General features: G+C 36.4%; 2 protein-coding genes across 3 annotated transcripts; both read right to left on the bottom strand.

The window, feature by feature from the left end:
* Positions 1-6818: 6818 nt before the first annotated feature.
* Positions 6819-10010, bottom strand: LOC124636452 (terminal uridylyltransferase Tailor-like). 2 transcript variants are annotated; one of them, XM_047172547.1, is made up of 3 exons: positions 8572-10010; positions 8322-8498; positions 6819-7965 (listed from the first exon to the last, which is right to left on the bottom strand). In XM_047172547.1, the coding sequence occupies exons 1-3, from the start codon at positions 8585-8587 to the stop codon at positions 6977-6979; spliced, it is 1182 nt and encodes a 393-aa protein (XP_047028503.1). In that variant the 5' UTR covers positions 8588-10010; the 3' UTR covers positions 6819-6976. The 2 variants fall into 2 exon arrangements, with proteins under 2 accessions (XP_047028503.1, XP_047028502.1); XM_047172546.1 differs by having other exon boundaries at positions 8322-10010.
* Positions 10011-10015: 5 nt separating this feature from the next.
* LOC124636454 (poly(A) RNA polymerase cid11-like) lies at positions 10016-12063 on the bottom strand. The gene is made up of 3 exons (XM_047172548.1): positions 11956-12063; positions 11422-11574; positions 10016-11169 (listed from the first exon to the last, which is right to left on the bottom strand). The coding sequence occupies exons 1-3, from the start codon at positions 11966-11968 to the stop codon at positions 10127-10129; spliced, it is 1209 nt and encodes a 402-aa protein (XP_047028504.1). The 5' UTR covers positions 11969-12063; the 3' UTR covers positions 10016-10126.
* Between the last annotated feature and the right edge of the window lie 1218 nt (positions 12064-13281).

Below are 13281 nucleotides of genomic sequence, written 5' to 3'. Positions count from 1 at the left end.
TTTTTTTTTGTATGTCACTGTATGTGTTCAATTAAAGTTAAACCCAAAACAAAAATGTGAAAGGCTGCCAAGTTCGATAATATGGGAATGCTTCGCCTATAAAAGAAGTGAGATCTGAATAAGTACCAAGTTTCATACACATACCTCAGTTAAAAATAGTTACTTTTTAATAATGTTGCTTGGCAAGTTTTAATAGAAAATTATATACTTGATTCATTGCATATTATCGAACTTGGCAGCCTTTCACATTTTTGTTTTGGGTGGGATTTCATTTATTTTTGTAAGGTTGTTTATTTTATTTTTTTCTTATGATTAAGTTAGTTAAGGAAATGTCTCATTTATACTATCTTTCAGATTTTTGAATATGCACTATGCTTCTTACAAAGAAATGAACTAGATTATAGTTCGGCCATTCAGAGAATGCGTTCCTGACACGTCGCGATTGAACTGACGACGTAACTTTGCAATGGCGTTGCAGTTACGATAAAAATATTTTTGCTGGTTGTTTACCGTTTTAACAATTGAGGAGCATTAAAACAACATTATTATATCAATAATCAATGAATGTTATTACGTCGTCAGTTCAATCGCGACGTGTCAGGAACGCATTCTCTGAATGGCCGAACTATAACTAAATGGACTAGATTTACCAACTGACTGACATGACATGTTATCATATATTATGTTCGTGGATCAAAGTTACACATTCGTTATTTTCGAAAGTGACTCACACTTGGCCGTTTTCAGATTTTTACTTTACTTTGACTAAATACAAACCTTTGTAACGAATTTCAGATCGGTACGACCATTCGAAGATATATTATATAAATATAGATAAATTTAGTTCGTTTTAGTTCCTTAGGGGTATCCTAAATTTACACCGGGTATAAAACACCTTCATTATTTTGAAACCGCCTCACACTTGGCCATTTTCAGATTTTTCCCTTTACCTTGACATAAAGACCTACCTCCATGCCAAATTTCAAGTCAATACGACCATTGGAAGTGGTCTAGGTTTTTGAAGAGTGAGTCAGTCAGTCAGTCAGTGAGTGTATAGTAAAAATAGCGATTTTCTGACGTCAATATCTCAAGACCTACAATAGGTATCTTAACGAAATTTTGTATTTTAGATAAGTGAGGGGGTCTTAACAGATACTAGAAATTTGATATGCGTAAATAAAATAGATTTTGAGTTATAGGGGGGTCGAATTTGGCCCGAAATGGTTCGTGTAATATAACCCACGGCCGGTGTGTCGCTTTTTTTGCTCGAACTTGGCGGACACACTGCCGTGTGTCTAGATAAAATACTGCTATTATTTATACAGATATATGTTTATATAAAATATGAATGAAAGAGAAAAGTCTTACCTAGGGGTATTGGGTTGCCCGGGTAACTGGGTTGAGGAGGCCAAGGGCAGTCTTTCCTTGTAAAATACTGGTACTCAGCTGCATCCAGGGCCCCGATTCTCCTAATTTTACTTAAGCGTCATACGATTCACGTTCGACTCGATTCGACTGAGGTCCAATCCCGACTCGATTACGATTGAAACGTATGTGGCATTCCGCTATTTTTTCTTTGAAATAAACATTTTTATCCTTTTCTGTCATTCAATAATGAATCATTTTGTCTGCAAATGATTTACGATTGCAAATGATTGTACAGCAAACTACCGTATAGACCAAAATCACCAAAATAGCAGACCAATCGCACACCAATCAAATGTCAATCGAATACGATTGGTCTTTTATTAATAGCAGAATGCCCGATATGGTTAAAACTGCTATTGCGATCATATTCGATTCGATTTCTATTCGATTTTGACAATATTAACTTAGGAGAATCGGGCCCCAGTAAGACTGGAAGCCGACCCCATTATAGATAGGAAAAGACTAAGCAGATGATGAGTATTACCGAGGGCTATCATGTTGCCTGGGTTACTGGGTTGAGGACGTCAGGAATTCGGCCCATCAGACTACATACACTAAGCTCATTAGCTGCATCTGGTTAGACTGGAAGTTGACCCCTTAAAGAAGATTGAATAATAAATAACTACCTTTATAATTTAATTTGTTGTTTTAAATGTAAGTGTGACTAAAAACAAAACAGGGGCCCGATTCTCCTAATTTTACTTAAACGACATACGATTCATGTTCGACTGAGATCCAATCCCAACTCGATTACGATTGAAGCGTATGTGGCATTCCGCTATTTTTTCTTTGAAATAAACGTTTTTATCCTTTTCTGTCATGCAATAATGAATCATTTTGTCTGCAAATGATTTACGATTCCAAAATGATTGTACAGCTAACTACCGTATAGACCAAAATCACCAAAATAGCAGACCAATCGCACACCAATCAAATGTCAATCGAATACGGTTGGTCTTTTATTAGTAGCAGAATGCCCGATATGGTTAAAACTGCTATTGCGATCATATTACGACTCGATTTCTATTCGATTTTGACATTATTAACTTAGGAGAATCGGGCCCCAGTATTATGTCGTTCCTATAAAAATTTTGCAATAAGTAGTAGATTTCTAGACATTGTTAATTTCTTATAAACTTAAGTATAAAGGAGATGGCCAAATTTTCATAGTAAAAAACCCAGAATCGACAGCAACGAAATGGGTACCAATGGGTTCATTATGATAGACCTTTGATGGTGCCAAAAAATCCAGTCTGTAATCCATCGGGTATAGGAGCTATATCATATTTTTAATTTATGTTGATTTTAAAGATTATTTGCATAAAGGACCATAAAAAACACTAACGTTATACATGCGAAGAGTAACATCACCATAGTTACAGAGTTTGCCTGGTAATCAAAACGTCTTGAGTTTGAATTTTGACCCCCACCCATTGCACTATTGACATGAACCACTCCAGATACCTACGACTAAGTACCGGCCTTACCTACTTGAAGAGGTTTCCCTGTTATGTGTAAACTTCTGAACTGGCAAAGGTTAATTAAAAAAAAAAAAAAGTAAAAAAAAATGTTTTTTTTTGCTTTTTAATCACTATTCACATTAGTGAAAAGTTCTCATCAATGCTAATAATATAAGCCCAAACACGAGGTAGTTAATATTTTTTCCCTTGACCTCTCTTCTCCATCATCAGGTCAGCGCTAAACCATCACTCGTGTATAGTGCTATAATAACAGACATATGTACACCTGAGTGTAAAGTTTTTACCCTATGCGCAACTTTTAATGAACTGCAAACAGAAAAGTTAAGCATTTTTATGTACTAAAATCTTCATCGAAAAAACCTTGTAAAAAGAGAACCCCATGGTTTTTAGATGATGAAATACTTTTTGTAATCTACACATTATACTGAATCCAACCATACATACGAAGATTCTGTCGACTCTGGGTTTTTTTTTGGCCATCTCCTTTCTTGTAACTAATTTATTTTTTAAGTCATAATTATAATTATCTATATAAATAAAAATGAATTGTTGTTCGTTAGTCTGATTAAAACTCGAGAACGGCTGGGCCGATTGAGTTGATTTTGGTTTTAAAATGTTTGTCGTAGTCCAGGGTAGGACTAAACGGTGAGCAAATAAGAAAAAAATGCGAAAATAAAAAAAGTACTGTGTAAAATATGCCTCCAATAATTAGGCGGTACGAAGTTTGCCGGGTCAGCTAGTAATATATAAATATCTATATTGGAATTTGTATTTTTATGTAAGTCTAATAGAATTAAATTAAATAGTATTATTTTTTAAAATATTGTAATACAATTATTTAGTTTTAAGTTAATTTGCTGCGCCCTAACAGGGTAATGTATACCTAGGGGAGATGTTCCTAAAACGGGTAGGCCTTGCCATTCGAATATTATAGATCTTAAGGCCGGTTTACACTTTGCGAAGTGTGAAGTGATAAGTGTTAAGCGTTAACTTTACGCGATAAGTCTCAAGTGTTAAGTAATATTTTCCATCTCCGTTTACACAGTGTTTAGGAAGAAGCTCATAGTGGTACTGTCCGTTGTGCATAGTGTCTCTAGAAATGGAAGATGAACAGAGCCTAATATTGAGACAAATAATTAAGGAGATTGTATCTGTTGTGGTATATGATATAGAAAATGAACTCAATTTTGAAATCGGGAATTCCCATCGCTTCACTCAGTTTCAATAGGGCCGCATCTCTCAACTGTTTTTAAATTCTGCGCACTTTACATTGTATAGGCATTCAAACTTTATGTATTCTTGTACGAATTTTAAAGTATGTTGTTCCGTCCACTTCATTTTCGCTTTGAACTTGACACTGCGCACTTAAGACACACGTATTTACACACTGATTAGTACAGGCAAATTGCGAGAGAGGGTAGTAGAAAAGTTGAGAGGGGGTAGTCACTTAACAACAAAAATAGACCTTGATTCTATTCACTCGCACTAATCAATAAGTACTAATCGCACGTATCACTTAACACTAATCACTTTACGCTTCCGTTCACACCTTGATTACTAAACACCTGCACTAATCACCTGCAGTGTTAACTTAACAAAGTGTAAACCGGGCATTAGTGTGAACCTGTGAGTGTAGAGTGGCACACTACCCCCCTGCCGATCACGGTCAGTCGGCTCGCGCACCTGGCGTGTTCGAGGTAAGACGTAAAAAAAGTTTTCTGCTGAACTTATTAAAAAAAATCGAATTATGCTAGTGCTAACTACTCAAATATGGTGTAAGATATGGTTTTCGTAGTTTTGTATTATCATTTTGCATGTTATATGCTTATTAATTGTGAATAATTAGTGGTCTCCTTGTTTACTATTTTATGGTTAAGGTAGTTGAAATTTAAAACGTGCTTTTGGGCAAAACGGGTAGGGGCATAACGGGTGACTATCCGATTTGCCCTGGAATAATTTATGATATGTATTAAGCTGACCAGTGGCATTATTTATCTGACTCGAATGTAAAAAATACCTAATTTGTTTTTTTTTGTTTTTTTAATTGGGTGAATAAATATAAAAGAAAAACTTTAAATGCTTCGTGGGATGTGGAAGTTATGAAACTGGACCGCAACCTCTTGACGAAGCTATAAGTCCACCTCATACTCCAACACCAGTAGGCCAGTATATTGAAGAACTTTCAACACCATGCAAGACTATAACGGCAGAAACACAAATTCTTAAGGATTTTATAACACCATGCAAGACTCCATCACAAACTACAATCCTTCTTCAACCTGAGGATCATCATGTAACACCAATAAAATAAGGGGCACTTCCTCAATTGATCCCACTGAAAGCTAATCGAAGACAAAGAAAACCACAGAGAGCTGAAGAAGAACAGGAACAGCGTGAAAAAGAAATTTAAATATTTTTTCTTTGATTTTTAACAAAATTATCTGTTGGTAGCATTATAATTTCAAATGTAACATTTAATGACGTAAAAGAGTAATCTAGACTGATCAAAATAAGAGAACTGTTTAACATATTTAAGGAGACTAATTAACAATAAAGATTTCCTGGATAATAGGAGGCTAAGATATTTTTTTTAATATTTTTAAATTCATTTATCACATATATTCATTACCTGCTTTGCCCAAAGGCGTTACCCGTTTTAGGACCCCCACTAGGGCAAAGCGGGTATTTCGAAGGGGTTTAGTTTTTTTGATTTTTTTCAGAATATTGAAGAAGATTACTAAGACTGTCTTATGTTTTCCTAAGTTTATTATATAAACAACCTTATGAGTACAAATACAAGTCGCATGTAATGTTCTTGGTTATTTTATTTAACATCTTTCGTTAGCTTACCCGTTTTGGGAACATCTCCCCTAGGTTAAGGATGCATCTGTATACATTTTTGCAATAAAAATAAATAAATAAATAAATGATTTAGTTGGGATAAGGCTAGGCCGATGCTGATGGGCAGTAGGCATAATATGTAGGTGGTGTGCGTTCGCGCAGCGGAATGTTGTTGAATTTAAAGATTTTAATTATGCAGATAATTAGTGTAAGACGTTCTATAATTGTGTATGGTAAATAAAAATTTGTGTATGCAGCCATTGTGGAGAAATTCACCAAAAACTGATTCCGCTGAGCGAACTTTGTCCTGGCGGAACTTTTTTTAATCCATAGACTTTAGAAGAAAAGAGATGTGTCCAAAAATTAGTGTGTATTTGTGTAGGTATAATTATTTATGTATGAATGAAATCGGTGCATGCATAAACTTCGGAGAAATTCAAGTTTCCGCTACGCGAACGTTTGGTCATTAGCTAGTTTTCATATAAAGCGCTTACATAGAGAGCTGTAGATTTTTACATACGTTGTTTTGAATTTGTTTAATCTGAAACTGGTCTTCGCACTTTCTATCCCATACTGTCCACTGGCTAACATTATTCGTTCAGTCCGGCATTGCAATTAATTGCCCGCATTATGAGTTATAGCCATTTTCCCGTGGTCTCACATACGTCCCGGGGTAACTTCTGCCTGTACTCGGATAAAATATAGCCTATCCTACTAGGGAAGAGTGTAGTTTTCCAACAGTCAAAGAATGTTAAATCAGTTTAGTAGTTTCGGAGCCTTTAGGCTACAGACAGACAAAAAAGTTTCCTCTTTGTTATATAGATGACTATATTTTTTTCCCACCTACCAGATGCAGCTGAGTGACAATGTTCCACGTAAAGCGACCAGGTAAACCGGGCAACACATGGTTGTCATACTTTTCGACTTCTATCAAACTCTTACGGGTAGTCAGTCAGTTACCCGTAACGATTGCCGAAGAGTATGAAATGAGAGAAAACACTCGTCATGACATGGATAGTCAACAATCCAAATCCGTAGGATAAGAAAAGTCACTTAATTAAACAATTGTTTGTGTTATTAATTAATGTCAATAAGTTTATTAGAAGTTCTCTAGTTAAAAGTTATCTACTAAGTTTAGTTAACAGTAATGTTTCAGTCAGTTACGTCTACCATTAATTACGTAGGTACTAAACTAACCATACAGTGATAGTCCTCTGTATGTTGGTTCACAGGATATCGCTTACATCAGTGCAGTTATTGTAAGAACCATCTATAGTAGTATTAACCTCGTTGCCGTCCATTACTCTGTGTCTCACGTTCAGTATGGTTGTCAGGAATCTGTCACTCGGGAGCTCTTCATACATTTGTGCGGCCCATTTGATATGAGACAATATTCTGAATGCTTCTTCGTGACTGATTAAATTCGCAACGTTAGCAACATGTTTAAATATATTTTGGATGCACAGATCTGTGTTTAATTCAATCTGGCAACAAGAATTGTTATTTATAGCTATATTTTTATACGCGGTGAACTCCGCAGGAACTAGGTCGATGTTTAAGAAGTCGCTTCTGTGTATCGGACGTCCAGCGAAAGGTGAGACGATGTAATTCTGGAAGTCAAACTGGCTGTAGTACTGGAAGAAGCCGCCCAGCAGCTCGTACAGGCTCTGGTTGTTCCTCACCGGGTAAGGGATCGGCTGGAAGCTCATGTCCCAGTCGAGGGCGTCGCTGTCTGTGCGTCTCTGCAGTTCGTAAACAGAGGGCGCTAATCCTTTTTGCTGCAGATAAAATACTATCATTATGTACCACGCATAACTGGGCAATTTATCCATCGTTTCCAAAGCTTTGAGCTCGTGCACAGTACTCCAATACTTTATGATTCTACCCAGCGGCAGGTACAGTTTGTCCAGACGGAAAAGGTAACTTAACAAGTTACTATTTTCTACAGCACCAGTCCTGGTGAAAACAATCTCACCATTTCTTTGTGTGGGAATGTGCCAGAAAGTGAAATATATATCCTTCTCATTGTCTGTGACGTCCACAACACGCACATCTGAGTAGAGGTTCGGTTGTTGGCGCAGCAAGTCCACGGCCTGCTCTACATTGTGCCGATGCTCGGTAATGTTGTAGTTCGGTATTCGGACGTAGCAATCTACATCACTCAACTTCATGCTCAGCCCGATGGGTATGGATCCATAGACAGTCATATCTAATTCTAAAACAATAAGTAAGAAATAGTTTATATCGTAAATCCTGCTATAGAACTCGCAAAAAAGAAATATATGATTAACTTTAAAACATTTTTAGAGATATCTAGAGATACAGACTAGATGTATGTTGATGACAAAATCAGGCTTTATGAAGAACAGCAGAGAAGCCAGTAAGTCTGACACCAATCTAACCAAGGGGTATTGGGTTGCCTGGGTAACTGGGTCAGATCAGCTCCTTGTGAAGCACTGGTACTCAGCCGCATCCGGTTAGACTTCAAGCCGACGTCAACAAAGTTAGGAAAAGGGCTCGGAGGATGGATGGGAGAAGTGTTGCTGATTATATTATCATGGGAGAGTTTACCTTTCCACCTCCTGTTCAACGTGTCTCGCAGATCGTCCAGCAGTCGCGTGACGCTCGGGTGCTGTGACGTCATCGGGCTGCCTGTCAGCTGCCGCACCTGCGCGGCGAAGTCCCCCGCCGGGCACGCCGCACCCGCCAGCGCTCCCCACGCACACAGCGACAACACTACTGCTAATTCTAACAAATATTTAAACAATACAATCGATGTTAATATGGAGAACATTCAGCCGGCACCAAATACCCTACTCACCTCGGAAACAATACATATTTATTAGACTATGACTAAGTGCTTGATTAGGTCTTTGCAGCAATCAGTTTTAAAGCCAACTGAGTTCAGTGCAGCTAATGCACATTATCTAAGTAGGTACTTAGCTAATAGGTACGCACGGTGCTTGGTAACTTTCCGGTAACCATATCGTAGGTACATACCTACGAATCAACTCATAACAACTCATGTCATCATCTGTCTCCAATCGTCATCTGATGGAGACGACTGAAAATCAAGGGAAATAACATCGGTTTATAGCATCTACCAAGTGTTTGGGCCATTTCATTCAAATTGACGAGATCTTTACACCGAAATATATTATGTATGACTGCCATATCATACCTGAAAATACAGGCAAAATGGATTTTAGGAAACTTCTTAACGAGGGTAGTAGCTCCCTTCTGTTTGAGCATATTTTATTTATGTCGGTAAGGACTTTCCACAATAATGGCTTACGATTGTAAATAGGAATATCTGACGCAATTATATTTTTAACCAAATCAGAAACACTGTTTAAGAAGTCACTTTTGTATATCGGACGTCCAGCCAGCGAGGGGTGAGACAATTTCTTATTTTTTAAGTCCAGGTTTTAAGGATATGGTATGCAAATAAATATGAATATGATATATTTTTTTCAGTTCACCGTTAATCATTTATGTCCAAAATATACCTGAAACTTCGTTCTTTCTTTCTCCTGCCCTGTTCCCAATTTTACTTGGGATCGGCGCAATATGTCATTTTCTTCCATTTTCCCCTATCACTCGTCATACTGACACTCACTCCCTTCCTATTCATGTCTTCTTTCAGGCAATCCATCCATCTTTTCTTAGGTCTTCCTCTTCCTCTCCATCCATCTACATTCATACTTAGCACACACTTTGTTGCATGCGTATCATCCCTGGTACTCTGGCTAGAGTAGACCACTATGAATTAAAGTATTTATATCTTACAAAAAAAATATTTTTTGTCATAATTTTGGCACCAAAATATGGTCTTATTACCTTATATGTCAGGTATAAATAATTTCAGTTACTCATTGAATACACCCTTAATTCCATATTAAGTTAATTAAAATAAGTAATTATACCTACTACCTACGGGGTTTTTATCTATCCATCGAACAGAGCGTTAAGAAACTCTATATACTACGTAGGTAACAAGTATTTTTTTATGGCTTTCCACGCTCATAAACCCAGTACTCATAACAGACAGACATGTGTTGCTGGGGAGTTTGTTGCGCCACTTCTTCGCAACAAAAAGCGTCTTTTGTTTTTGACGTTCGAAAAGTGCTGATTTATCAGCCTAATTTGAATAAAAGTTTTTGAGTTTGAGTGTTGGACGATTACAATGTATTGCAACATTCAGGTGTTTAGGTACGCTCTTAAGTTATCATGCTGAACTTGCTTTTTAAAGGTATTAAAACACATTTTCACGTAAAGATTCTATTTGTCAAATTGCAAATACTCAGCCATACAAAATACTGTACTAGGTACTCTTAAGTATAAAGATGTCAGTTCTTTGATTTCAGAATTAAATTTTATCTTTTTCCTTTTTTCAAGTTCTGATATTGAGTAAACATCTTGTTTACACCATGCTGTATTTCCCTTTTCTGTTTTTTTCGGTTTTGCTTTTTTATTTTGTTATTAAATATATGTTTATTAGGCGCCGTAGCTGCGCTAGCATGCGCGCTGTTCGGGTCTTGCGTTAAGATCGCTCTTAGAAAGCGATCGCTACTGTTTAGTTCAAACTTATTTGTCACGAACTGTATGTGCGCAAAGATTCTCTCCGCCAGCCTATCGCTCACAGCCACTGAGCAGTTCCTACTGTGTTCAAATGGATCCTGTATGCAAATCTTAGATGTAGTTTTAAACTTTTTACGCACATCTCTTGCCACATGGTCCTTGTACAGACTAAACTCTTCAGGAAAGTCAAAATTGTCCATACATCTCTTGCTTATCACACGTCCAAAGAATGGTGAGATTATATCATCCTTAAAATTAAACACACTATAACATTTAAAGAACCCGCCCATGAGTTCATACAAGGAGTCAGTGTTCCTGGTGGTACTTTGCATTGTGTCATCAAATGCAGTGTTCCATCCATCCACGTAGTAGGGAGGCATGTGTCTCTGTAAATCACACACTGACGGCAAAATGTTCATCAGCTGCAAGTAAAATATGACCATCATAGTCAATGCATAGTTACCCAACAGGTTGGTACCTGTGAATGTATGAACTTTTGACCAGTACTTTATGAGGATTGCCAACGGCAGAGCTCTCTCATCCATATGTAACAAAAATGCAACTAATTTGCTATTGTATACTCCTGCAGGACTTTTAAAATTGACATCACAGTGGAATTGAGTTGGGATATGAAAGAACTTGACAATGGGAACTTTTGCTTTTGTGATTGCAAATAGCTGTGTGAACTTCCTGTGGTATCGGTGCAGCATATTCCTGGCTTGTACGACATGGTTGACAGTGGGGTGGTGCCCCTCAGGCAAGGCCACGTAAACATCTGCATCACTTGTTTTTATGCCTAGACCAGTGACTACTGAGCCAAAAGGCATTATTTGGCAACCTGTAATAGAATGGTTCGACTTTTTAAACCAATTTTACACATTTTCAAAATAATTTACCATTTTATAATACCATTAATATTTAGGGTAAAAATAAAATAAAACTTTTAGGTTAAGGTCAGCTTTCATTATGGACAAAAAATTGTTGATTCTGGCAGGCAAGTAGCAGCCAGCTTAACAACAAATAATACCTAATATTATTGTGGCATACAGCACCAAAATGTATTCAATGCAGGCTGTTGAATGTACTTTACCTGGAGCTAGATGCCGGAGGGCTTCCTCGATGTCATCAAACAAATGCTTCAGGTTATAAACCCTGTCTGCAGTTAGTCTCACATATCTTAATACTTCCTGCACTTGGCTGTCAAAGTCTCCCTCGAGCCGCAACCATGATGTGTCCAGAATGTCTATGTAATAAAAGATAATGATATATTTTCGTAGCCTAATACATTGTCTTCTTGAGGTCAAAATATGACATTTTTAACAATGTAGGTACTATAATATACTATATGTAGGTTTTATAATGTTGATATAATGGTGTTGTCATTTATGAGTATGTACTCTAGGATCGCCCTATTTATACCAAACGCTCCCAAATCAAATACCTTACTTAGTTATCAGACAGGGCAACTGCTACAAAAGCCTATTGTAAATGGTAGATAGTGTACTGGACAAACATGTGGCGTTTTATTTACAAACATTTACTCGGTTCGGGAATAAGAAAGCAAAAAATATGAAGAAACAGGAAACTTGACAGCTTTAGTTGAAAGTATTTTGATTATATTTACCTTCGTAATTCATATTTTCTGTTATTCTATAGACCTTTCGTACCAAAAAAATCCACGCTCGCCAATCTTTACCTGCCTTGCTTTGTATTCAAAAATAAAATGTCAGATAATGTCAATAGCATTCATGTCAAAGCCATAGACATAATATTAGTAAACAGGACTGCGCATATAAACCCAAAAAACGAGCCGAGTGAAACAGTTAGTACGGAGGCTGTCTGTCCCTTTCTAATAGGGTGACTATGAGATTAAGCTATGTGAGACAAATCCGAATTTGCTAAGATTATTAAACACAGATTAGTATTGAAGTTTTAACTTACGCAGTTTGTGACCTTAAGATACTAATAAAGGCTTTTAATAATTAGCGGAAATTAGCAGTATAAAAGCAGGAAGATTCGAAGTGAAGACTGTTTTTTTTTGTATTTCTACTTCATATATAGACTGCTGAGCCATTTATGTCGCCTTTCTTCATTTTTTGGGAAGCTATAACAATAGTACAACAGTTTTAAAATCCATCACCCATATTTTGACTCGTTACAAGAATTCATGGGCACCCTAGTTGTTCGGTTTACGAAAATGTTATTATTAGCTAACCTGTGGAACGATATATTGCAACCACCATAGGATTCACTTTTGCAAGTAGAAACGCAACACTTTTTCACCATTTTAATAGTTTAAATTGATTTAATACAAAAAAAATATAAACAAAATTTTAAATGCTGATTACGCGCCAAAAATGTTCAGGGTTACCGCTAGAAAATAAAAAAAAGCAAAATAAAAATTTATGTTGTTTATGTTTTAATAATAAATACGAATAAATTAATGCGATTGTTATTAATTTGTTGACTTACAATTGTTAAAATAAGATAAAAATATAAGTGATTCAATTGTTTTTGGGAAGACAAAACTTTTGATCACAACATTTTTTTTTATGCTGGCAAGGTGTTAGAAAGAGACAAACAGCCTCCGTTCGAACTATCCCTCTTGGCTCGGATTTGCCTCTGTGTATTATGCAACCAATTTAGTACCTTATTGCGTTAGAATAGAGTTCATTTTCGTAAATATATATTTTGAGCGTGCGCAATCTTGTTTAGTAATATTATATCTATGGTCAAAGCAAAGTCAATTTTGTCAAATCAACATTTTATTTTTCGTCTAGAAATGAAGACAGGAAAATGTTGTAACCTTAACATTTATTAAATTCTATTATAAACTGTGTGGGATATAATAACTCTATTTATATTAAAAACATCTTGTGCTAATCATAGCTAAGCATGCTCACACATAAAAACAAACAGTTTATGGTAAACTAGTTTCCGAAAGAGTTTC

Source organism: Helicoverpa zea, chromosome 14, assembly GCF_022581195.2.
Source record: "Helicoverpa zea isolate HzStark_Cry1AcR chromosome 14, ilHelZeax1.1, whole genome shotgun sequence".
NCBI lineage: Eukaryota > Metazoa > Arthropoda > Insecta > Lepidoptera > Noctuidae > Helicoverpa > Helicoverpa zea.
The sequence above is the reverse complement of the archived record's forward strand: the minus strand, read 5'-3'. Positions and strand labels throughout refer to the sequence as shown.